The 26,351-nt window shown below is 39.6% G+C and overlaps 2 protein-coding genes across 9 annotated transcripts in view; one reads left to right on the forward strand and one right to left on the reverse strand.

Moving 5' to 3' along the window:
* SMC4 (structural maintenance of chromosomes 4) overlaps positions 1–4,607 on the reverse strand; it is a 33,997-nt gene extending 29,390 nt beyond the window's left edge. Inside the window, exons 1-5 of one of the 3 annotated variants that reach the window (XM_070792391.1) lie at positions 4,478–4,607; positions 4,275–4,374; positions 3,020–3,163; positions 2,013–2,191; positions 1,366–1,557 (exon numbers count right to left, since the gene is read on the reverse strand). In XM_070792391.1, the coding sequence (XP_070648492.1) occupies positions 1,366–1,557; positions 2,013–2,191; positions 3,020–3,158 (510 nt within the window). In that variant the 5' untranslated portion in view covers positions 3,159–3,163; positions 4,275–4,374; positions 4,478–4,607. Of the gene's footprint in view, positions 1–1,365; positions 1,558–2,012; positions 2,192–3,019; positions 3,164–4,269; positions 4,414–4,477 lie in introns of those variants that run through there. The other 2 variants (XM_019960137.2, XM_070792399.1) reach the window with 2 other exon arrangements.
* A 63-nt stretch (positions 4,608–4,670) lies between these two features.
* The window catches only part of IFT80 (intraflagellar transport 80), a 131,738-nt gene continuing 110,057 nt past the window's right edge, over positions 4,671–26,351 (forward strand). For 2 of the 6 annotated variants that reach the window (XM_070792434.1, XM_070792427.1), the window contains exons 1-2: positions 22,157–22,777; positions 22,911–23,126. In XM_070792434.1, coding sequence (XP_070648535.1) covers positions 22,723–22,777; positions 22,911–23,126 — 271 coding nt within the window. In that variant the 5' untranslated portion in view covers positions 22,157–22,722. The other 4 variants (XM_070792423.1, XM_070792419.1, XM_070792435.1 and 1 more) reach the window with 4 other exon arrangements.

The following is a 26,351-nucleotide window of genomic DNA, read 5'->3' on the forward strand; positions in this document are numbered from 1 at the left end:
TTTAACTGGATATGCACAAAAGCTGACAATAGTTCTTAGAATTAATTATCTTAGCAAAGAATAGAAATAATTTTCTATTTCTAAGGAGTTCTTGGACTCCTTCCTCACAGATCACAAAAACCAAAAAGTCAAACCAACTACATCTTCAAGCCTAAAAACATACTTAACTGAGAAAAGAACTGATGGGAAACAAGATTCCCACTGTATCCAAAACAAACTCACCCAAAATATTAAACCACCTTGATAGAGTACATTAGTTCATTAAAAAAAGCTGCAAGGGATGATTCAAGGAAAAAGGGAGGGGATGGTAGTGCGGTGATACAGATTAATTTTTGGGGGGTGGTGGTGGTGAAAAATAAGCCATCAATTAAAGGTAAAAAGAACTGCAAAGAACTGACAACTATATTCCCCTGTTTTTTAATCAAACAAAAAGAAATGAAGGGCAAATCTGCTTTAACATTAAAACTTGCTTTCCTTTAAAAACTACGTCATTTTGAAACCATGACTTTTAAACTTCACACAAATCAAGTGTAATTAATAAGCTAAAAAATCAAATCTGATTTACTGGCTATCTACTTTCCAACCCAAACTGTATAACAGAAAAGCACTAAGAAACAAAATTAAAATTTATACCACCACGTAGATTTATTTAAAGCTCTTTACATTAAAGTTAAAAACAAGACTTAGAGGCCAAATCACATCCTCATTTCGTTATGTAATTAGTTTTCTACATTTTTAGGTTCCAGCCAGTTTTGAACTAGGAATTCCCAAACAGAAGAGAAAAAACCCCAGTATCAACAAAGCCATGTAAATAACCCAAATAGGCATTTTATGTCTGTCTCCTTTTAGAGAAAAAAAAAAAAAAAAAGTTAGCTTATCCTTCTGCTGTTTTAAAAGGGTAGCTGATACGAAAGCAAAGTTCTTTCATATTACACATACAGATTCCTACTAACTTTAACGTGAATTGAAATAACGGAGATGGTAAAATTAGTCAACTTACATTTTCAAGTTTAGGTAACTTATCTGAAAGCAATGAAAACGTAACTTTATAAAAACAAATCCAAAATTTATAATAAAAGAATGCAAAATTGGCACTCAAGATACTAGAACTGCTCAAAAGGTATTATTATGAGCTACTTATAATTCATTTCCCTAACTAAATTTTAATATTTTAAGTTTAACAGCCACCATCACACCTCAAAAAGAAAATATGATCATGGAGGCAATGAAATCAATATTGGTTCTGCTTTAACCATATACTAATTTTTACAAGCTAATTTAAGCCCAAAATAATAAAATGTGTAATGCCCTGAAATTCTGTCTTCCTTACTTGGAAGATGCAAATAACTAAACAAAATCCCTTACCTTATCAATTATCTTTTGAAAATGAACAGCTACAGTGCAACTCTGAATATCCTTATGTTCATCAGAATTGTGTATTAGAACTGAGAGTTTTTTAGATCTTATTTTTTGTGCTCGATAGCCAAACACAAAAAGCATAGAATCAATAACATTGGATTTGCCACTGCCATTTGGCCCAATAATACAGGAAAATCGCTGCATAAAAAGAACAGGAAAAAAAAAAAGTTAAAAAGGTTATACTACTGATTTCAATTTAAAATGATTTAACTTGCAGCAAAACTACAAGTATTTAAAAAGCTTTTGCAGCTAGAAGATAGTTTTCATAGATCATGTCTTGTATGTTACAAGTTTCAACACTTTAAATAAGATCATGTTCTAATTTTGACTCAGACTTTTTACAAAATTCATTCTTACAGTTAAAAAGAAAATATTCTTTTCAAACATAAAACCCAAATTCTATTCAGTGAGGAGAACTTTATAAAGAAAGGTACCAAAAGATAATCAGATAAACAAAAGCTAATTTCAGTAGTTAAAAGCATAGAAACTACACCATGTATTTCTCAATCAGGATATACAATAACTACAAAACTGAAACAGTTTGTAATAAAGATGCATTACCTTACAATAGCTATTTAAAAATGGTCAAATACCTTATGGAAAGGTCCCAGAATTTTTTCCCCAGCGTAAGATTTGAAGTTCTGGTTTACAATATGAGTTATCATAAGACGAGGAGCTCCAGGTTCATTGGTCATTGCAGGAGGTGGGGGAGGAGGGATGCTATTCAAAATCTCTTCTAAACTTCTATTATCAATTTCCTCACTTGGAGTTTCTAAGTCAGTCAAAGGAAAGGAAAAAAAGGGGGAGAGGGGAAGCCTGCATCAGTGCAATTTGTTAGCCTGCTAATCTTTGGAGACGTCATTTATGAAACCTAGGAATCTCTATTTTTCACTCAAATACAGTATTATCTTACATTCACAAAGGATAACAGTCTTTAGGCTTTGTCTTATGACAAAAGAAAATTTTTGAAAGAGATGCCATCAGTCACAAAATTCTATAGAAATATACCTTTTAGGAGTCAATACACTACATCGTAATGCAAATCTGGAAAATCCACAATCACTTGAGTCCTTGCCTAAACAGGTGGTCAAATCCTACAGCTCTAGATTCAACTCTCAGTATCTGTTAAGCATCTGGAACCCTAACTTTGGACACTGGCGAGCTCCCGTGACAGTTACAGGGGTTTCATGTCACTCAATTCCTGGACTCACAAAACCCACGGCGAGTGCGGGCGTAGGTGCAAATTATCTTCTCTTTGCAATTTAAGATCACCGAGGTGAAGTTGTACGATCAAGCAACTTTTCATCATATTAACAAATAGTCACGCTGACACTGAAAAAAGTCCACTCTGGCTGACCGTGTCGATTTCCGCGGAAACATAAGACAATGAACAGAAGTTCAGAATTTTAGCTATTTACTAGCCCCCATCCCTCCAGCACCGTTAACCGAAATTTCACAGTCGAATCTGTGAAAATCGCTTTCTTGACCTTCGGGTGTCAACCCCGCAGCCCTTTTCGTCCGCGCCCTGGAATACCAACCGTCCCGGGTTGGGTGCCAGGTCTCCACGCGCTTGCCCTCGGCGTCGCGAAGGGCTACTCACCTGCGGTGGCCAGCGCCTGGCTCCTCGCGCGGCCGGGCGGCGGATCCGGCTCCGCGTCGCTGCTGGTGCCGTCCGGGGACCGCGGCGGCCCTTCCTCTCTGCGATGGGCAGTGGAGGGCTGGGTGCCTTTACGGGGCATGGTCGCTGGAGCCGAGGGAAAGCCGGGAGCAAGTCAGCCCGCGGGCGGCCGGCCGCGCCGTCAAGTTCCCCGCCGGCCCGCCACCCGTCCCACTCGGGTAAAACTTTGTCCACCCGTTTTCTAGGGCTCCGTTTAAAAACCCCGCGCAACGCCAGCGAGTTCTCGGGAAAGAAGGCACAAAAAACTCAAGTGCCAGGAAGGCGGGATTCGCTCTCTCAAGTTCTAAGCAAGTTCCTAGACGTGCTTTGCGGAGCCAGCAAAGAGAGCAACTGCTTAGGTTCTTTTTATTTTTTTAATGTCCCCCTCCTCCGCCCACAGTGTAAATGTGTGAGAAGACTGTAACGTCATTTCTAAACGAAGTTATATCCCGCACGCCGACATTTACGGACATTCCCACACTCTCGGGGCTGGGGATCAAAGCGCACAGATTCTTGTCTCCGAGTCCGTACTAGCTTTAGGTTTGAGGGGTTCTCAACTCTTGGCAGAGCAGTCGGGAACGAAGAGGCGGTTCGCCGCCCACCTTCCTCTCCCCGCCATAGCCCTTGGCTCGGCTGGCGGCTCGGGGGCTTTGAGGTCTCCTTCTACTCGCCGGCCGGGGACCGGCGGCTGGGGTCGACCGCTCGCGATTTTCAAATCGGAAGCCGGCAGCGCCAACTCCGCTTCCATCACCTTGGGGTGGCAGGGGTTTGTCCCTGAGGTCCGCGGCGAATCCCGCTGGACAATAAACTACGAAAGGCCACCAGTAAGGGCTCAGAGCTAGTGGTTAGTCCCTCGGGAGAAGAGAAACGGGCAGCGGGCCGGGACAGGGGGCGACGCCGTAGTCCGACCAAGATTTCTAAGAAAAGGTCCGCGAGGGCTGAGAGGGCCCCCAGCCCCGCGGCCCCAATCCCACCATCGACGCTTAAGTAGCTCAGAGAAGTGGCGCCCGGGAGAAGCGCGCGGGAGCTTCGACCGCCGGGGAGCGACTGAGGGGGGAGGGGTGACAGCGAGCGAAATCTCCCCGAGGCAGCCTCAGCCTAGACTTCGGCTGCTCCAGCTCAAGGCCTCTTTCCAGGCGCCTGCGGACCGGGCAGGAAGTGAGAGTGTGACAACCGATCAGGAAAAGACGTACTTTACCTGCAGGATAGTCCACTCAGACCGAGGCTGGAAACGGTTGTATAGGCCCCCCGGTTCCTACCGGTGTTTCGGCTCCGGGTCCTTCACTCGAAAATGGCGCCTAAAATACAAACTCGAACGGAAATTCGTTACAAACGCGCGCAATGCTTTCTGGGAACCACTAATTTGAAAAAAATGCGGCGATTATCGCCATCTTCTGATACCTTACGCGCATGCGCGAACTCCTGGCGGGACCCGAGCTGCAGGGAACGTTTTCTACTAGGTGAAAAAAGCGAAACAATGTTTTCCGTGGCCCTACGGCAATAGCACTCTTATAAATTTTTTTTTAAACTTGCGAATTTTGAGAAGATAAGTGGAATTCGCCCTACGGTTTAAGTCAAGGATCAGTCGTCCAATAACGTCCCTTTAGAAGAGGGCGTGGCCACTGCGGGGCGGGGTCTCAGGCCCGCTCGGGTGACGCTCTGAGGGGAAGTATCGCGCGAAGAGGGAGTCAGCTTAGCTCTGAGAAGTCGCTATGGTGACAGGGCGGTCCGCTGCTTCTTGGTAACTGGTCTCAGTTCTGTGAGAAAGATCGACCCCTCTTTCCTGGAACTTAAGGTAAGTCTGTTTACTTCCAAGCGAGAGTTGAGGAAAGGATTTGGAAGTTGTGGCCTTTACTGGATTCACCTTCCCTGCTTTGACAGTGTGTGCGGCGTGGAGCATCGGTTATTTCCCGTCTCACTGGGCGCTCTGGACTTAGCTTTTGGGATGCGAAGGAGGAAGCCCTGAATTTGGAGGGAGCAGAGGGGCAGCACGGAGGAGAGAAGATCTGGATTGGTGAATGATCGTGTAGGGAATAGCAAATAATGATTTCGAGTTATTGGTATTAGGTCATTAATGTCACTAGTGAAAAGGGGTTTTGAGTTTTTAAAATCATTCGACTGGAAGACTCTGTAATGGAAGAAACGATTTGCTGGTGTCGTCTGGTTATGGGGAAATTATTGATCAGCAGATATTTCTTAAGTAGCTTCTGTATACACTGCACTCTCGGGCATAATCAGGATTATTGAGCAAGTATTCCTGTTCCCAGATAATTTAGTTTTGTTAATGGATTTTTAACTAAGAGTTTGTGGATCTGGTAGTAGGTGATTGGGGTTCAGAGAAGTTCATACTACTTCTCCACTACAGCCCCCACCCGCCCCCGGAATTGAGTACAGAATTCTGTGTGCTTGTAAATTTTTCTGGGGAGTTAGTTTTTCCAGAACTTTGATCAGATTCTTAAACTTGGTCCTATCCCATCGCACTGTTAACCATTAATTGATCTGAATACGTCCAACAAACATTTATTCAGAGACTCTTAAGTACTTGACTGAGAACTGGGAACCTCTTTTATTCCCCCTTTTAACTTTTGCATACTTAGGACTTGGCATACTGAGGCCCCAATAAATCTTTATTGAGTGAATTTACATTGTCATTCTAAGTAAGAAAGTATGATTCTTCCCCTGAGGAGCATCATGTTAAGGTTCAGTGATTCTCAAGAGTTGAAGGTGTGGAAGACACTCCCCTCAAGTGTAAGAATTCCGTGAGGTTGAGAGACTAAAGTGATTTGAATAAACATTGACTCAGTATTGTAATACACTTTTTTTATTTGTAGTTGAAAAAAATTATTTTCATAAGACAAACTACAGACAGTAAAGCTCAATGAAAAATTTGGTTGGTAGCTGTACCAGAACATGTACATCAGTTCTGTTTAAAATCATGTGGAATCTTTTGGATTTTCAAGTCAAACACTACTAAACCCAAGTTGGAGAGATATTAACCCTGAAAAAAAGCAAAGACTAGACCAAATTGAGTAATGTATATGGGAGACAGAGCACCATGTAGGAGAAGGATGTAACAGATAACAGAATCCCAAGTCTGATCATTTTTTTAAAGCTACCTACTTAGACAACGTACTCAGTTTGTCAAACTCTGTTTATTATGAAACCAGCATATAATACCTACCGCATAGGATTGTTTATGATTGTTCATCTAACATACACACTGCATGCATTTGATATTGCTGTGTTTATAACATAGACCTTGTTAGGGTATGTGCTAAGGTTGAATAATGGGATGTCAAGTTAGAAGAAGGTTAGTTTGTGAAGAGTCTTGAAAACCAGGTCAAGGATATTAGATTGATAAATCTTCAAAATATTAGAAAAATTTTGAGCTATGGAGTGACTTGGTTAAAAAAAGTTAACAGTTATGTGGGATGTGTGAAAAGAGAAAGAGACTGAGATCAAGCACGGCTTAGATTGTTACTGTCCACTTTTCCATGTAGGAGGTAAGAGGTGCCTATGCAGTAGAATGGTAAAAATCTGGACACATTTAACAGTTAATAGTCTGAGCTCTTAAAGTTAGATAGTATTCTTTGTGAATCTCTGGATTAGTGATGAGGGGATAAGAAAGATAAGTCAGAAATAAATCTTAGTTTTACTACCTTTGATGGTTGTTGTAAATAATGTTTGGTCTTAGTGACTGATCAGAAATGTAATTTCAGAAAGTCAATAAAGTGACCAATAGCTTTAGATTTAGTTGAACCTAACCATAAATACTTTTTAAACAGAATAAATACTTTTTAAACAGGCTTAACTCAGATTGATAATGTAGAACAGACATTGATAACCAACAGCTATAGTGGAGACAAATCTAGAGTGAAAGTAGGACACTCAGAATAAGTGAAGAAGTGATCTGAGAAGAGATTAGGGTCATGAGAGGTAGACTTACTCCCTCTTGATTGATCCTTACTAGTACTTTGCATAAAAAGGAGCTGGTTCTGTTGGGATGGACTCAAGTTAAAACCACCTTGGAAAGTATAACCAAGTCTCATCTTTCTGGTCCAAAATCATCTACTAACAGCCATTATCTATAATTTCAGGCAGTTCGAGAAGAGAACCCTACTTTTTGTATTTTAAAAAGTTGTACCCCATGGGAATAAATAAGTTCAAGGGGAAAAATTGGAATAGAATTAAAATTAACATCTGCAGTTCTTTAAGTGCATAGTTAAATTTTGTCATCATATAATATGTGACAGAAGACCAAATCCAAATTGTCTTGAGGAAAAAAAATAGCTTCCGTAAGCAAGAAGTTAGGTGAGTATAACTGGATTCCATATTCAAAGAAAGAACTAGGACTGTGTTTCTTTGCTCTGCTTTATGTTCCCATGTCTTGGCATTATTCTCAGACCTCACATAGTGGCCTCTAACACCACCATGCTCTCCCCTTGGTGTGGTAAGATAGTTATAGTAACTCTTGCCTTGAATCTAAACTTGAAGACCTGGAAAGTTAAAGAGAGTTTTTCTTCCCTATCTTTTACTTGAATAAAAGTTTCCTTCGGAAAGCTCTAATTGACTTAAGCCTAGGTCTCATGCTGACTCCACTTAAGCCATATGGGCTAAGAGGGAGTAAGTGGTATTCCAAGAAGAAATTCTTTGTAGCTCAGAACAGAGTGAATATATGAAGGGTGATGAAACACCCTTTCTAACTAAATGAAACTAAGCCATGCCCGTGGGGCCACCCAAGACGGGCGGGTCATGGTGGAGAGTCTGACAGAATGTGATCCACTGGAGAAGGGAATGGCAAACCACTTCAGTATTCTTGCCTTGAGAACCCCATGAACAGTATGAAAAGGCAAAATGATAGAATACTGAAAGAGGAACTCCCCAGGTCAGTAGGTGTCCAATACGCTACTGGAGATCAGTGGAGAAATAACTCCAGAAAGAATGAAGGGATGGAGCCAAAGCAAAAACAGTACCCAGTTGTGGATGTGACTGGTGATAGAAGCAAGGTCTAATGCTGTAAAGAGCAATATTGCATAGGAGCCTGGAATGTCAGGTCCATGAATCAAGGCAAGTTGGAAGTGGTCAAACAAGAGATGGCAAGAGCGAGTGTCGACATTCTAGGAATCAGCAAACTAAAATGGACTGAAATGGGTGAATTTAACTCAGATGACCATTATATCTACTCCTGTGGGCAGGAATCCCTCAGAAGAAATGGAGTAGCCATCATGGTCAACAAAAGAGTCCGAAATGCAGTACTTGGATGCAATCTTAAAAACGACAGAATGATCTGTGTTCGTTTCCAAGGCAAACCATTCAGTATCACAGTAATCCAAGTCTATGCCCCAACCAGTAATGCTGAAGAAGCTGAAGTTGAATGGTTCTATGAAGACTTACAAGACCTTTTAGAACTAACACCAAAAAAGATGTCCTTTTCATTATAGGGGACTGGAATGCAAAAGTAGGAAGTCAAGAAACACGTGGAGTAACAGGCAAGTTTGGCCTTGGAATACAGAATGAAGCAGGACAAAGACTAATAGAGTTTTGCCAAGAAAATGTACTGGTAATAGCAAACACCCTCTTCCAACAACACAAGAAAAGACTCTACACATGGACAGATGGTCAACACTGAAATCAGATTGATTATATTCTTTGCAGCCAAAGATGGAGAAGCTTTATACAGTCAACAAAAACAAGACCAGGCGCTGACTGTGGCTCAGATCATGAACTCCTTATTACCAAATTCAGACTTAAAGAAAGTAGGGAAAACCACTAGACCATTTTGGTATGACCTAAATCAAATCCCTTATGATTATACAGTGGAAGTGAGAAATAGATTTAAGGGACTAGATCTGATAGAGTGCTTGATAAACTATGGACTGAGGTTCGTGACATTGTACAGGAGACAGGGATCAAGACCATCCCCAAGGAAAAGAAATGCAAAAAAGCAAAATGGCTGTCTGGGGAGGCCTTACAAATAGCTGTGAAAAGAAGAGAAGTGAAAAGCAAAGGAGAAAAGGAAAGATAAATATCTGAATGTAGAGTTCCAAAGAATAGCAAGAAGAGATAAGAAAGCATTCTTCAGCAATCAGTGCAAAGAAATAGAGGAAAACAACAGAATGGGAAAGACTAGAGATCTCTTCAAGAAAATTAGAGATACCAAGGGAACATTGCATGCAAAGATGGGCTTAATAAAGGACAGAAATGGTATGGACCTAACAGAAGCAGAAGATATTAAGAAGAGATGGCAAGAATCCACAGAAGAACTGTACAAAAAAGATCTTCTCGACCAAGATAATCACGATGGTGTGATCACTCACCTAGAGCCAGACATCCTGCAATGTGAAGTCACGTGGGCCTTAGAAAGCATCACTATGAACAAAACTAGTGGAAGTGATGGAATTCCAGTTGAGCTATTTCAAATCGTAAAAGATGATGCTGTGAAAGTGCTGCACTCAATATGCCAGCAAATTTGGGAAACTCATCAGTGGCCACAGGACTGGAAAAGGTCAGTTTTCATTCCAATCTCTAAGAAAGACAATGCCAAAGAATGCTCAAACTACTGTACAATTGCACTCATCTCACACGCTAGTAAAGTAATGCTCAAAATTCTCCAAGCCAGGCTTCAGCAATATGTGAACCGTGAACTTCCAGATGTTCAAGCTGGTTTTAGAAAAGGCAGAGGAACCAGAGATCAAATTGCCAACATCCACTGGATCATGGAAAAAGCAAGAGAGTTCCAGAAAAACATCTATTTCTGTTTTATTGACTATGCCAAAGCCTTTGACTGTGTGGATCACAATCAACTGTGGACAATTCTGAAAGAGATGGGAATACCAGGCCACCTGATATGCCTCTTGAGAAATTTGTATGCAGGTCAGGAAGCAACAGTTAGAACTGGACATGGAATAACAGACTGGTTCCAAATAGGGAAAGGAGTACGTCAAGGCTGTATATTGTCACTCTGCTTATTTAACTTATGCATGCAGAGTACATCATGAGAAACACTGGGCTGGAAGAAGCACAAGCTGGAATCAAGATTGCCGGGAGAAATATCAATAACCTCTGATATGCAGATGATACCACCCTTATTGCAGAAAGTGAAGAGGAACTAAAAAGCTGCTTGATGAAAGTGAAAGAGGAGAGTGAAAAAGTTGGCTTAAAACTCAGCATTCAGAAAACAAAGATCATGGCATCTGGTCCCATCACTTCATGGCAAATAGATGGGGAAACAGTGGAAACAGTGTCAGACTTTATTTCTTTGGGCTCCAAAATCAGTGCAGATGGGGACTGCAGCCATGAAATTAAAAGGCGCTTACTCCTTAGAAGGAAAGTTTTGACCAACCTAGATAGCGTATTGAAAAGCAGAGACATTACTTTGCCAACAAAGGTTCGTCTAGTCAAGGCTATGGTTTTTCCAGTGGTCATGTGTGGATGTGAGAGTTGGACTGTGAAGAAAGCTGAGCACTGAAGAATTGATGCTTTTGAACTGTGGTGTTGGAGAAGACTCTTGAGAGTCCTTTGGACTGCAAGGAGATCGAACCAGTCCATTCTGAAGGAGATCAGCCCTGGGATTTCTTTGGAAGGAATGATGCTAAAGCTGAAACTGCAGTACTTTGGCCACCTCATGCGAAGAGTTGACTCATTGGAAAAGACTGTGATGCTGGGAGGGATTGAGGGCAGGAGGAGAAGGGGACGACAGAGGATGAGATGGCTGGATGGCATCACTGACTCGATGGACTTGAGTCTGAGTGAACTCCGGGAGTTGGTGATGGACAGGGAGGCCTGGCGTGCTGCAATTCAGGGGGTCGCAAAGAGTCGGACACGACTGAGTGACTGAACTGAACTGAATGAAACACCAGTTTTCACTACAAATAGCAAATAATTAAGTTCTTCCTATGTTTCAGGCAATCTACTGGACATTTGTAAGATATCTTCCCCCCCCCCCCCCCCCCCCCCCGCCAATCTCATGTCTACTCTATCTCATTTAACATCATAACCAACCTGTGATGTAGGTATTATTAGCCTCATTTTGTATATAGAAAAAAACAAAGTACAGTGTTTGGAAGATCACGGAGTGAAGGTTTCAGTAAGAAGTGTGTCAAATGCAGTAGAAATTGCAAAGAGAATGGGAATAGTGAATCTTATGTAAAATAACATTTATTTTTTTTTAATGCAGAAATGCTTAAAGAAAAAAGCAAAACTAAGCCATGAACATATCATTCAGATATTCCTATGTTAAAACTATAAATGTATGGATAAAATATTATGAACTTGATAACTTCAAACAGTATAGAATAGTATGAAATGAGGATTAAAAGCTTCCCTTTTCTCACCAGTGTCTCTACCCTTACAAAGCCTCCATTAAGTGTCTTGCACATCTTTTGAGAAAAACATTTTAGTATCGACTAACTTGAGTATATATCTCCTCCCCTCGTATTTTTTTTTTATCACAAAAGAGATTGAGTTACATAATACTGCTGTATAGTTTATTTTTGTAATTTAAGATATTATAGACATCTTTTTGTATCAATACATATAGATTCATCTCATTTTTTAAATAGCTGTACAGCATTCTAGTTTGTCAGTTGAATGTGATTTTTTCTCAGCTAGTTGAATTAAAAGGATGAATTAAAGATGACTGCTTATTTTTAATTTTGTGAGTCACATGGTTTATTGGTTCAAAGTTATTCGGCCATCCTGGATTATAAATATAACCAATATGAATAAGATTAAAGTATAGCTAGCTCTACTTAGAGCTAGAATTGCAAGGAAATGTGTATACCACTCCTTATACATACCTGGGAAGCCCCAATACATACACTTCAAATACATACAAGAGTTGGAATAGGGTGGGGGTTGGAGGTCTTTAGTAATTGAACTATCCTGCCAAGCCTGTTCCCATTGTTTATTAGGTGTTTGAATCGGTCCCTGGAAATGGTTCATCTTCCTCTGCCTTCCCTGTTATATAAGAGATCCCAGCTCTAGTCTACATGTGGTTCTATGATGGAACCAATCTGAGTAAAGATCTGCTTCTCTTTCACTCCTGTCTTTACTGGAAAAGAGACTTAAGAGTCTAATCAGAGGTATCAATTTAGAAAACTGTTGATAAGAATTGTACTTTTAAAAACAGAGCCTTGGGTAATCGTCAGCAAACCATTAATTTCAACTGTTAGTATCAATACCCATGGGTTAGCTAGTGTGCAAATGACCCAAACAGAACCTGTTGGAAACAAAGTTGTGATCTAATGCTTGCATTTGTTATCTGTCCTTCATATTCTTATTCACTTCTGAGGCTCTCTGCTATGTTTTATCTATATGTATATTCTTGTTGACAAGTCATACCTTCTCTCTTTCCCTCCTAAAATTTTTCTCATTTTCTTAGTGCTTTTACCTTTTAGTTTTCTTTCTTAAATCTAATTTTCTTTCTTTTTTTTTTTGTAAACTATCTTGCCTTTTAAAAGTGTACCATTCAGTGGCATTATATACATTCATATTGTTGTACTACTTTCACCTCCATCCATCCACAGGACTCTTTTCCTCTTGCAGAACTGAATCTCTATCCTCATTTCCCCTTCCTGCCAGGTAATCACCATTCTACTTTTTGTATCTCTGTATTTGACTACTTTAGGTATTTCATATAAGGGGAGTTACATAGTATCTGCCCTTTTATGACTGCTTTCATTTAGCATAATATTAAGTCTAATTCTTAACATTAATTCTTAATTCTATTCCACATTAAAAACACATGTATCTGGAATATGAGTGTATAATCTCTGATGAATATTTAAATTTCTGGGTTTTGATAGTACTATATAGAATTCTGTAATAAACAAGCTTGTACAGTTTGTATATGTCTCTTGGTATACATTTACAGGTACTGCTGCTGCTTCTGCTAAGTCGATTCAGTCGTGTCTGACTCTGTGCGACCCCATAGACGGCAGCCCACCAGGCTCCCCCGTCCCTGGGATTCTCCAGGCAAGAACACTGGAGTGGGTTGCCATTTCCTTCTCCAATGCATGAAAGTGAAAAGTGAAAGTGAAGTCGCTCAGTCGTGTCCGACCCTCAGCGACCCCATGGACTGCATGCAGTCTTCCAGGCTCCTCCATCCATGTACTGATACATGACAAAATCCTATGACTAGAAATTCTTCTCAGGGTAAATTCCTTTTATATACCTACTTCAAATCAGTATCTTCTAACTCAAAATATGGCATAGATGTGTTAGATTGGCAAAACCTAGGTGATTTGCCTGTGTCCTAGCTATAAGGATGGCTACAGAGGAAATAATTTTTTATTTGTAAGGTAGGAGATTCCCCAGAGCTGGAGAAGGAAATCAAAAGTGTTGAGGGGTGGGGCAAAAAAATAATCAATAACCATTATTACCAATTTCTGTTCTTCACTAATGTATGTGACTATGTTTCTGTATGTCAGTGCTGAGTTCTGGGTGTTTTGTATTTGGTCACTTTGACAACAGGAAATGGCATCCAGTTTTTTTCATTTTCATTTCTTTAATTAAAATTAAGGCTGTGCCTTGTTTCATGTTTTTGATTGCCCACTGACCATCCTTATTTATGTTTTTGTGAACTGTCAGTCTACAAATGGAAGTGCTCCATTATCAGTGTCCTTGATCAGATGACTTCTTGGGACCATGCTGTCTTAGTTATCTTCTGTTTCTGTTGTATTGCCAATTGATCCCTGTCCACTGGTTTCTTCTCCTTTGCCCCAAAACAGACTTCTTACATGGTATGTAAGAAGAAAAACATAGAGGCTAGTGTGACTGGAGCAGTTTGAGTGAAAAGAGAGGAAACAGGAGATGAGGTCAGAGAAATCATGTGTCTATTAGGACTCTGGAGAAAGAAGAGTTAATGTTGAAGCCTGTAGTCTTAGAGCTGGAAATTCGGGCAGAGTTACATGTGCTTCTAGCAAGACTTCCCTTTTCTCTCTTACGGAACTTTTCCTCAGCACCACAAACCTCCTAAGAAAACCATTCCAGGAAGAAGGCAATTTAAACTGATTATCCGCTTTCCTTTATTCGACCATGGGGACTATTTGATCATTCATTACATCCCTGTTTACCTCAGTTTCCACATTCAAGACTATTAATCCCCTGCATTAGTTCACTATTAAGTTTAACTATTGATGACACTAACTTAAACATGATAAAACTTTATTTTCTATCACTTAAAGTTTAGATAGGACTGGTAGGACTCGCTATAAGGTCAGGAATCTTGGTTCCTTCTGTTTTATTGCTGCATTATATATGTCTTGATGCATGGCAGGGAGCATGTTATTATTTTCCAAGTTTTTATTTGCCAATTATATTGATTTATATTGCTTTTATAAGAGGTAATTCATTCATTTTTCATATTGTCACTGTGGGTAACCATTACTGTTGGGTAGTGTTAATCTGTTGCCCCCACCACAAGATATAAATCCCAGATTGGGCCATGAGGTTGATGATTTTGTAATATCCCCATTGGGTTTAAGAACTGTTGATGTCCTATGTGGCTCCACCCAGTTTTGAGGGCAGTTAAGAAAACATAATCTTTATTTTGTATGGCTAGGAATGCAGCAAAAATTTAGATTCTTCTACCACAGAGGCAGGGAAGAATGAAGAAGGACAGCTGGCTCTTTTTTTCCATTTCCCACCATCTGTCCTAAACTTAGCTCTTCCCCATCTAAATCCTACCACTCTACCTTTTGGAACTCACAGTATGTCACTGACCAAATCTATGTTCTCAGTGTTTTGGAGTAAACGTTATAGTTTTGTCTTTTAACTTCTTAGTCTAATTTAAATCTGGTTGTTTCCTAAGGAAACTACTTTCCTCTTGGCTGTTTCAGATGGAGGCAGTTTTGCATTTCAAACCTCCATGTGTCAAAGGACCTTGTTTCTCCTTAGGGTTCTGCACAATTGATTGTGTTTCTCTTTCCTCTTGTCCCTTTGAGACAAGTCTTACGAGATCAAACCATACTCTTCTTTGCCTTTTTGCAAACATCTACAGATCTCTTTGCTGTTTTTTCTTCATTCAATGAATAGTATTTTAGCATCTGGGTACTGTGTCTATCTCCACCACTATTCTTGTCATTATTTGCAGTGATTTAACATCCCCAAATCAAGACCTTGGCCACCCACTTTGACAGTCTTTACCTACCTCATCATTAACAATATCTATACTTTCCCAAAATCTGTTTTAAGTATCTTATTGTCTGTCTCCACTTGTTTTTCTCTAGCTTACTTCCTCTAGAATCTTAATGCTGACAGTTCTTCAGACTTCAGTAGGACTTCTAGGCTGTTGAAGCTACCACCTGTTCAAGTTCTGCTGGGTAGTCCCATCCCATGGCTTTGAATGTAACCTTTGTGCTGATAACCCTCAAACTGAGGTCTCAATGATATCTCCAGCTGTGCCCTCTCTCTTAACTCCAGACTTGTATATCTAATTTCTCCTTGAATTCGTCATTCAGATATCTAAAGTCACCTTAAAGTTAGCCAACCCAAAACAGAAATTTTATATGCCTTCCAACCTGTTCCTCCATTCAGTTCAGTTCAGTCACTCAGTTGTGTCGGACTCTTTGGGACCCCATGAACCGCAGCATGCCAGGCCTCCCTGTCCATCACTGACTCCTGGAGTCTACCCAAACTCATGTCAGTGAGTCAGTGATGAGTCAGTGATGCCATCTAACTATCTCATCCTCTGTCATCCTCTTCTCCTGCCTTCAGTCTTTCCCAACATCAGGGTCTTTTCAAATGAGTCAGCTCTTCGCATAAGGTGGCCAAAATATTGGAGTTTAACCTTAGACATCAGTCCTTCCAATGAACACCCAGGAGTAATCTCCTTTAGGATGGACTGGTTGGATCTCCTTGCAGTCCAAGGGACTCTCAAGAGTCTTCTCCAACACCACAGTTCAAAGGCATCATTTCTTCTGAGCTCAGCTTTCTTTATAGTCCAACTCTCACATCCATACATGACTACTGGAAAAACCATAGCCTTGACTAGAGGGACCTTTGTTGGCAAAGTCATGTCTCTGCTTTTTAATATGCTGTCTAGGTTGGTCATAACTTTCCATTAGTCTTTTTCATTTCAGGAAATGGCAACTCCATTGTGCCTGTTGAAACTTGAGTCATTTTGGTTCCTCTTTCTCTTAAACAAAATTCATCAACAAATCCTGTATAATTTTATTTCAAAATATATTCAGAATATGACTCATTCATATCATTTGTACCCCTACTGCCTTCCTCTTCAATCCACTTTTCGTTCTCTCCTGGGTTATTGAAATCCTAACTGACCTCTTTGCTTCCAGTCTTGTTCATTTTTGCTTTTTTTTTTCTTGTTATACCATCTGTAGTGTCATCCATAGTGATATTTTAAAACTGTATATCAGATAACATCATTTCACTGGCTTCTCTGTTTATTCAGAAGAAAAAAGAGAAACTTTTATTGTGGTTTTCCAACCTTTATGTGATCTGTGTCCCTCCCTCTTCTTCCCCAGTTTATTGCCATCCTCTTCACTCACTCTGTATTGGCCATACTGGCCTTATGATCTGACTTAGCTTTAGCAGCATTACTAGCTACTGTATTTAGCAGAACTTGAAGGATAAATGTAGGATCAGGAAAATTAGTTTTGGAGCTGTGACAGTACTTGAGGATGATGATGGCTTAGACTTATGTTAGACGTACTGAGAAGTGGCCACATTTGGAGTACGTTTTGGTAGTTTGGTGATCAGGATTTCCTGGGGACAGTTTTTCCTCTTTAGCCCCACGAATGTTGACTCATGCTAGATCAAAGACAATTATAAATGATTTTTAGTAGCAGAAGCATAGTTGCTCCTGTCTGCTTCCTGTATAATGTTGCAAAATAGATTATTTGATACTCTAGAGATTTTCTGTTATTTCCCCTCCCATGCCACTTACCACTGACTAGTCAGATCCTTGGTCATCAATCCCTTTGGACAGCTAAAGACACCCCACTGCACCCCTCAGGCAGCTTTGTACTTCCCTGAATTGGCTGTGCTCTAATTTGTTGTTGTTGTTCATTAGCTAAGTTGTGTCCTACTCTTGCGGCTCCCATGGACTGCAGCATACCTTACTTCCCTGTCCACTATCTCCCTGAGTTTACTCAAATTCATGTCCATTGAGTCGGTGATGCTATCTTACCATCTCATCCTCTGCTGCCCGCTTGTCCTTTTGCCTTCAGTCTTTCTCAGAGTCAAAGTCTTTCCCAATGAGATCAGCTCTTCACATCAGGTGGCCAGAGTATTGGAGCTTCAGTACCAGTCCGTCCTGTGAATATTCAGGATTGATTTCCTTTAGGATTGACTGGTTTGATCTCCTTGCAATCCAAGGGACTCTCAAGAGTCTTCTCTAACACCACAGTTCAAAAGCATCAGTTCTTTGGCACTCAGCGTTCTTTATGGTCCATCTCTCACATTCATACATGACTACAGGAAAAACCATAGCTATTCACTTATTCCTCTATTCATTCTCACATCAGAATGCACATATGCTTCATGCACATGATCTTTGCTCAATAGGATGTACAAAGAAGTGTTTTCTGAGCAAAAGAGAATCTTCCCAGTGTTAGGATGCCACCCTCCTCTTTCTCTGATTCCTTGGCACTATATTTCTGAACAGTTGCAAATTACTTTCTCATGAAAAACATTCTGTCTTTACTATCTATATGGGATAATGATTTCTTTTGGTAAGGAATGATTCCTAATTATTATGGATTTCAGCAGTTGGAGATATTTTGATGTAGGATACACCATGCCTTTGCTAAAGATCTTTAAAGTTTCTGGTTAAAATTGTATATTCACACACATGAATTCTTGTCTATTACGTTGTTTCTCATTTCCAAAAGCAACAGTTTATCTGCCTTTATTCTTTTAAAATCCTTATAAGCTGGATGAGTTTGAATGTGAAACAGCAGCATGTTTTTACTTTTTTTCCCCCCTCTAGTTAAAGGAGGTCTGATAGAAGGGAGGAAGTAGTTTCAAGAAAGGTGCCAAAACTCCTAAGGACCAAAAGTGAGCCTTAGAAGTGTGACTAGGAGAGATTATTTTCTTGCTCTGGCTGCTATACACAGATTATACTTTCAAGTTATACACAAATCTCCTTAAGTGAACTGGAGCGGGGAGACAGATTTCTGACTTCCTAACTGTATATTAACTGGATAAAACACTTCAGATTTTTTTCTATGGTCAGTACTCTTGCCTGGAAAATCCCATGGACGGAGGACCCTGGAAGGCTGCAGTCCATGGGGTTGCTGAGAGTCGGACACGACTGAGCAACTTCACTTTTACTTTTCACTTTCATGCATTGGAGAAGGAAATGGCAACCCACTCCAGTGTTCTTGCCTGGAGAATCCCAGGGATGGGGGAGTCTGGTGGGCTGCCGTCTCTGGGGTCGCACAGAGTCGGACACGACTGAAGCGACTTAGCAGCAGCAGCAGCAGCAACAACTTTCTACTCATCCTCACAAATTTATGAGTAAGTGAAAAAGGTGCCTTGAGATATAGCTGTATTTTTGCTAAGCTAAGTCACATCAGTCGTGTCCGACTGTGTGTGACCCCATAGACGGCAGTCTACCAGGCTCCCCCATCCCTGGGATTCTCCAGGCAAGAACACTGGAGTGGGTTGCCATTTCCTTCTCCAATGCATGAAAATCATTACCTCTTTCTTAGATAACTTGCTTATTTTTCACTTTGCCACCATGGCAGCCATAACTGGTGGGCAGTCTGTTTACCTCCAATATAATGTAAATCTTAGATTTGATCTAGGTTGATGATGTCATAGTATTCCCATGTGGGTTCCATAATTAAATCCCATAAAAATGTATCTTAGCCTTTGATGAGACCTTTGGAATTTATTTTAATGTATATCCATTCACTGGAAAAGGTCAGTTTTCATTCCAACCCCAAAGAAAGGCAATGCCAAAGAATATTCAAACTATTGCACAATTGGACTCATCTCACACACTAGCAAAGTAATGCTCAAAATTCTCCAAGCCAGTCTTCAACAATACATGAAGCATGATATACTGGATTTAGAAAAGGCAGAGGAACCAGAGATCAAATTGCCAATATCCGTTGGATCATCGAGAAAGCAAAAACGTTCCAGGAAAACATCTACTTCTGCTTTATTGACTACACCAAAGCCTTGACTGTGTGGATTGCAACAAACTGTGGAAAATTCTGAAAGAAATGGAAATACCAGACCACCTTACCTGCCTCCTGAGAAATCTGTATGCAGGTCAAGGAACAACAGAATTGCACATGGAACAACAGACTGGTTCCAAATCGGGAAAGGGGTATATTGTCCAAATCAGGAAAGGAGTATATTATCGGGAAAGGCTGTATATTGTCACTCTGCTTATTTAACTTATATGCAGAGTGTATCATGTGAAATGCCAGGCTGGATGAAGCACAAGCTGGAATCAAGATTGCTTGGATAAATATAAGTAACCTCAGATACACAGGTGATACCACCCTTGTGTCAGAAAGCAAAGAAGAATTAAAGAGCCTCTTGATGGAAGTGAAAGAGGCAAGTGAAAAAGTTGGCTTAAAGCTCAACATTGAGGAAACTAAGATCATGGCATCCGGTCACATCACTTCGTGACAAATAGATGGGGAAACAGTGAGAGACTTTATTTTTTTGGGCTCCAAAATCACTGCAGATGGTGATTGCCACCATGAAATTAAAAGACTAGCTGTGACCAACCTATACAGCATATTAAAAAGCAGAGACATGACTTTGCCAACAAAAGTCTGTCTAGTCAAAGCTATGGTTTTTCCAGTAGTCATGTATGGATGTGAGAATTGGACTATAAAGAAAGCTGAGCTCAGAAGAAATGATGCTTTTGAACTGTGGTGTTGGAGAAGACTCTTGAGAGTCCCTTGGACTGCAAGGAGATCCATCCAGTCCATCCTAAAGGAAATTAGTCCTAATATTCATTGGAAGGACTGATGCTAAAGTTGAAGCTCCCATAGTTTAAAAAATCTTTTGATTAGGCCTCAGGACAGCCCTTGGAAATTATTTACCTGGCCAGATTTACTGACATTCTGTACTTGTAGGACTGTTTTAGGCAGGTTGCAGAGAACCTCAGAAGTCCCACCTAAACCCTCCAGTCACCCATTGGCTGAATTAGTCCACTGACTAGTTTTCTTCCTCTTTCCATGTATTTGATGCCAGCAGGATTGAAAGTGCTTCAGTCATCAGGGTGCTAAGATGTTTTGTTTGCTTTTAATTTTTTGTGTATGTATATTTGTTTTTAATGTGTATTCTGTATTTTCCTCCTTTTATTTTTACAGTGAATTCAATCAGGTGGCATTTAAAAAATTTTGCTGGAAGGTGGAGACATGAGACTGAAGATATCTCTTTTAAAAGAACCAAAGCATATCCTTTTAATACTTATAAACCTTATTGTGATCTCCTTATTGTAGTATTATTAAAAGTTTTCTTCTTTTGTAGTCTAGTTAGAGAATGGATTTTTTCTTCATTCCTTTAATGATAGTTTTGTAAATTATTTCTGAAATATTTGAGGTCATATGTTGCAGGTATTTTTCCAAAGCAAATTATTTGCTCTAAATCTTACTTTCAAATATTTATTAACTTTTTTCTTACTTTAGTACTACTGTACTTAAGTACATAAAAAACGGTTGGTTTTTGTTTAGTCTAAAATCTTGAAGGTTTTTTTTTTTTAAAAAAAAAGTAATTTCTCTCTTAATAAGACCTAGTATGTTTTCACTGAATTCTGTTCTGTTTTTTCATGCTCATAATAAAATGGAGGGTAAGCTGGGGAAGTCTGAGCAGTCAGACCTTTATTATTTCATGTGTGAATGTGGCAATTATAAATATTTTATCAAATGCATGACCCTGTATTTTGTCAGCAAGAACTCCCAATTATATGTCAGAAAGATTGGTAGGCCCCTTTACCTTCATTCGTAGTTATTTAGACCAGTGCTTCTAAAAGTATCATCTTCAGACTTTATTACAGGCCTGTGAAGGGATAAGAACAGAAATTGAAAGTAAGAAGGAAGAAATTTTTGTAGCAATTTGACAGTCACAACATCCAAATGTAAGGTCATTTTCCTAGTAATTCATTTTTATTTTATCTTACAAAATGTTGATCTTCAACAGGTTTGAAATAAAAAAAAATGTGATCCTTCAGCCATAGAAAAGCAGCGTTTTAGACATTTGATCAAATGTTTTGAATTTGTATTACTTTTTTTTTTTTTTTTACTGTTTGAGTGAAGATGTAATTCCTTTTATTTCTCATGGAATCACTTTTATTCTTTTTTCAAAGTGTGCCCTCAGGAGTTCATGCTTTTTACAGTCTTATAGATTTTGACTGTCTAGTGTCTGCTTTTACCTTTTCAAGCTGAAGAATAATGATCCTTTTAGACTTTCTTATTCTAGCAGTCCTCTTATGTCTCCCATAATTTTAGTTGACTTACTAGTTTGAAGACACCTCACATATGTCTGCTGGGTACTTACATCAGTTTTTATAAGGATAAAATTAATGTTTTTTTTGTTTTGGAGTGTGTGTGTTTATTTTCTTTCTAGGTTTTAGCAGACACTCTCCCTTTGTATAATAAAGGTTTTAACTAACAATGTTTAAGCTATGACAGTTATACTGGAAGAATTTTTTTCAGTAATGGTCTAGTGATATCAAGGTTCTTTTGTTTAGATTTTACTTTGAATTCTGAGTATTCCAATGCCACTTTGTTACCTATTTGTGCAGACTCATCAGACCCTTCTATAATTTCATTTTTTACCTTTCTGGTTATTTGCTTAATCTATCATATTTTGAAGTATTAAAAAAACTTAGAACATCCCAGAATAATTATGGCACATAGTCTCTTTCTTTTTTCTTAGAGTTTATTGATTGCTTGGATAGAAAGCATTGATGAAAAGAGAAGGAAGTAAAATGATTATACAATAACAACAAAAGAGCAAACAACCCAACTAGGATGATATGGTAATATAGAAATCCATATATAAACAGGAGAAAGCATCTCTCATAAAAGACAATCTAAAGTTCCTTCTGTAGGATACACAACTCTGCTAGGTAAGCGCCTGTTCTAATGGAGGAAGTAAGGGCCACTTTAGCACCTCAATTTATGGAAATCTACTTGATAAATCAGAGACCAAAAAATAGGTTAAAGTAAGAATTTTAGGGTTTATATCTTATCCATATCACCTTGTGTGGGCAGTAAATTGTAACTGAATTACTTCCTGAATTTAATGTCAGGAAGTTTGGTAGGATTTTAGTTTCAGCTATTAAGCTGTAAATTTTTTCCTGGGTAAATTATTATGTCATTTAAGCAGGTATTTAACTGTTATATTTCAGTGTTCTTTTAGCAGTTGATTTTTTAAAACTTATCAAAATGATACATGCTTATTCTAATAACAATACAGATATATGTAAATAAAACAATACATATTTCCCTTTTCTCCCCACTTATCCTGCAACAGATTAGATCTTTCATCCTTTTAATCTGTTAGGTGTCTTTCTGCATCTTTTGGCCTTGTTTATAGAATCTTTTGTAACACATTTTAAAATTTTTCGTGTATTAAATCTTTGTTTTTTTCTCTTTTGGCACCTGGGTTTCTTATCCTGCTTTCCATTCTTCTTACAACTGTTTTGATAGATGCTTATTTTCCTTTCCTTTTATGGAAAAAATATGAAAGTCCTACACTGGAAAAGTAGGTTTTGAATCTTGAAACATTTGACCTTATTTTATATTGTTCTTATAATCTGCATCTGCAAAATATTGTGTTTGTTAAAACTGAAGACTTTTGTGTGTTTTATGTCTCCTTAATATGGTGACACATCAAGAATTAGTGAGCTGTGTGGGCTGGACTACTGCTGAAGAGCTGTATTCATGTAGTGATGATCACCAGATCGTGAAGTGGAACTTGTTAACCGGTGAAACAAGTCAAATAGTAAAGCTGCCTGATGATATTTACCCAATAGACCTTCATTGGTTTCCAAAAAGTTTAGGCATAAAGAAACAAACTCAAGCAGAAATCTTTGTCCTCACAAGTTCTGATGGTAAGTTTTTAATAAACATTATTTGCTCATCTTTGTTTTTAAAAGACACCGCTTCTTATTATAACTTATGTTTTGAGTTATTTGTCCATTTCCTGTGTGGTCAGTTGGTCTGTGTATAACTTTAAGACCAACTGTCATAGAAGAAAGTGAGTTAAACTGGCATATACTGAAATTGAGTGTGAACCTTGGGCTTTACTTTTTCTGTGTTCACAGATATTGTTGTGCTTTTAACAGTTTTGGTTTCTAATTTCTTAAAGTTTAACTGTGTAAAATAACCACACTAAAAAGAGGTATAACACACATTCATTTAGTAAGGTCTCTATTAAATAAAATCTTTATTTTCTAGTACATGCTAATTTGGGCTTCCCAGATGGCACTAGTGGTAAAGAACCCACCTGCCAATGCAGGAGATGTAAGAGATGCAGGTTGGATCCCTGGGTTGGGAAGATCCCTTGGAGAAGGACATGGCAACCCACTCCACTGTTCTTACCTGGAGAATCCAATGAATGGACAGAGGAGCTTGGCAGGCTACAGTGCGAAGAGCCAGACAGGACTGAAGCAACTTAGCACGCACACTAATTTTCACTTACAGAGGTGGAAAGTAGTTTGATCATAGTCTTATTATTGGTGAGTGAAAAGCACCATTTTTCTACTTTTTAAGGACATGTTTTTGTTTCTTAGAAATAACTTGAACTGTTTTCTGTCTGTGCGTGCACGTGTGCTAAGTTGCCTCAGTCGTGTCTGACTCTTTGCGATCCTGTGGGCTGTAACCCGCCAGTCCATGGGGATTCTCCAGGCAAGAATACTGGAGTGGGTTGCCATGCCCTTCTCCAGGGGATCTTCCCGACCCAGGGATTGAATCCACGTCTCTGATGTCTCCTGCAATGGCAGGCGAGTTGTTTACTAGTGCCACCTGGGAAGCCCTTTCCGTCTGTATTACACTTTATCTATGGTGTCAGTTAGGAGTACTTTCATCAAAGTAACAGAAACTCATTAGGCTAACAACTTACTTACGCACAGCTGGAGTTTTCAGGTTTACCTAGCTCCTGGGGAAGATCTTTAAGCACAGAGGCAGCAGGCCCCTGATCCTTACCATCTCTTGGACAGACTCTCCCCAGGTGGGCATGAATGGCAGCCAGCAGCCCAAGGCTTAACTTACAAGAAGAGGAAAGTCAGCAGACACAGTGCCTCTTCCTCAGTCCCTCTTGTAGTCAGCTTGCAGAAAGGGTCCTGGACAAGCTTGGGTCATCTGCCCATCACTGAGTGAATCATTTTAGTCAAGGGATTGCGACACTGATTGCCTGAGCATGGCAGGCCTTTGGCCACTGTGGAAAGGGAAAGAGAAGAGGGCTTTTGTAGCCAGAAGAAGAAAAGGATGTTATGGCAAACAATCACATCAGATCCCAGTTCTTTTACAGGCAGAATGTATGGCAGTTTTTAAACTTACTTCCTGAATCTTGATTAGATGAAATATTGTGTGAAAGTATTTAATACACTGCCTAGTGCTTACAAGATTGACTCTGAAAAGAGCTAGACTTGTTTACCTCTGATGATAATATGAAGGGTTGACTTAAAAAAACTTAATTTTGATATAATTTCACATTTATAGAAAAGATGTAAGAATTGTAGAGATAATTCCTGCATATTCTTTATTCATATTCACTTAATTGTTAACATTTTGTCCCATGTACTTATCATTGCTACTCTTTTCTCTCTCTCCTGCCCTCCACACATACTTTTTCCTGAAACATTTGAGAGTAATTTACAGACATCCAACTTTAACCATATATCAGTTCAGTTCAGTTCAGTTCAGTCGCTCATTTGTGTCCAACTCTTCACAACCCCACGGACCACAGCACACCAGGCCTCCCTGTCCATCACCAACTCCGGGATCTACTCAAACTCATCTCCACTGAGTCGATGATGCCGTCCAACCATCTCAGCCTCTGTTGTCCCCTTCTCCTCCTGCCTTCAATCTTTGCTAACATCAGGATCTTTTCCAATGAATCAGCTCTTCGCATCAGGTGGCCAGAGTATTGGAGTTTCAGCTTTAGCATCAGTCCTTCCAATGAACACTTAGGACTGATCTCCTTTAGGATGGACCCATTGGATCTCCTTGCAGTCCAAGGGACTCCCAAGAGTCTTCTCTAACACCACAGTTCAAAAGCATCAGTTCTTTGGTGCTCAGCTTCTTTATAGTCCAACTCTCACATCCATACATGACCACTGGAAAAACCATAGCCTTGACTAGATGGACCTCTGTTGGCAAAGTCATGTCTCTGCTTTTTAATATGCTGTCTAGGTTGGTCACTTTCCTTCCAAGGAGCAAGTGTCTTTTAATTTCATGGTTGGAATTGCCATCTGCAGTGATTTTAGAGCCCCCCAAAATAAAGTCAGCCACTGTTTCCACTATTTACTCATCTATTTGCCATGAAGTGATGGGACTGGATGGCATGATCTTAGTTTTCTGAATGTTGAGCTTTAAGCCAACTTTTTCACTCTCCTCTTTCACTTTCATCAAGAGGCTCTTTAGTTCTTCTTCACTTTCTGCCATAAGGGTGATATCATCTGCATATCTGAGGTTATTGCTATTTCTCCCAGCAGTCTTGATTCCAGCTTGTGCTTCATCCAGCCCAGCATTTCTCATGATGTATAAATTAATTAAGCAGGGTAACAATATACAGCCTTGATGTACCCCTTTCCTTTTTTGGAACCAGTCTTTTGTTCCATGTGCAGTTCTAACTGTTGTTTCCTGACCTGCATACAGATTTCTTAAGAGGCAGATCAGGTGGTCTGGTATTCCCATCTCTTTCAGAATTTTCCACAGTTGATTGTGATCCACACAGTCAAAGGCTTTGGCATAGTCAATAAAGCAGAAATAGATGTTTTTCTGGAACTCTCTTGCTTTTTCAATGATCTAGCGGATGTTGGCGATTTGATCTCTGGTTCCTCTGCCTTTTCTAAAACCAGCTTGAGCATCTGGAAGTTCACGGTTCATGTATTGCTGAAGCCTGGCTTGGAGAATTTTGAGCATTACTTTACTAGCGTGTGAGATGAGTGCAATTGTGCGGTAGTTTGAGCATTCTTTGGCATTACCTTTCTTTGGGATTGGAGTGAAAACTGACCTTTTCCAGTCCTATAACCACTGCTGAGTTTTCCAGATTTACTGGCATATTGAGTTTCAGCAGTTTCACAGCATCATCTTTCAGGATTTGAAATAGCTCA

This window comes from Bos indicus, chromosome 1 (genome assembly GCF_029378745.1).
Source record: "Bos indicus isolate NIAB-ARS_2022 breed Sahiwal x Tharparkar chromosome 1, NIAB-ARS_B.indTharparkar_mat_pri_1.0, whole genome shotgun sequence".
In the NCBI taxonomy this organism is placed as follows: Eukaryota; Metazoa; Chordata; class Mammalia; order Artiodactyla; family Bovidae; genus Bos; species Bos indicus.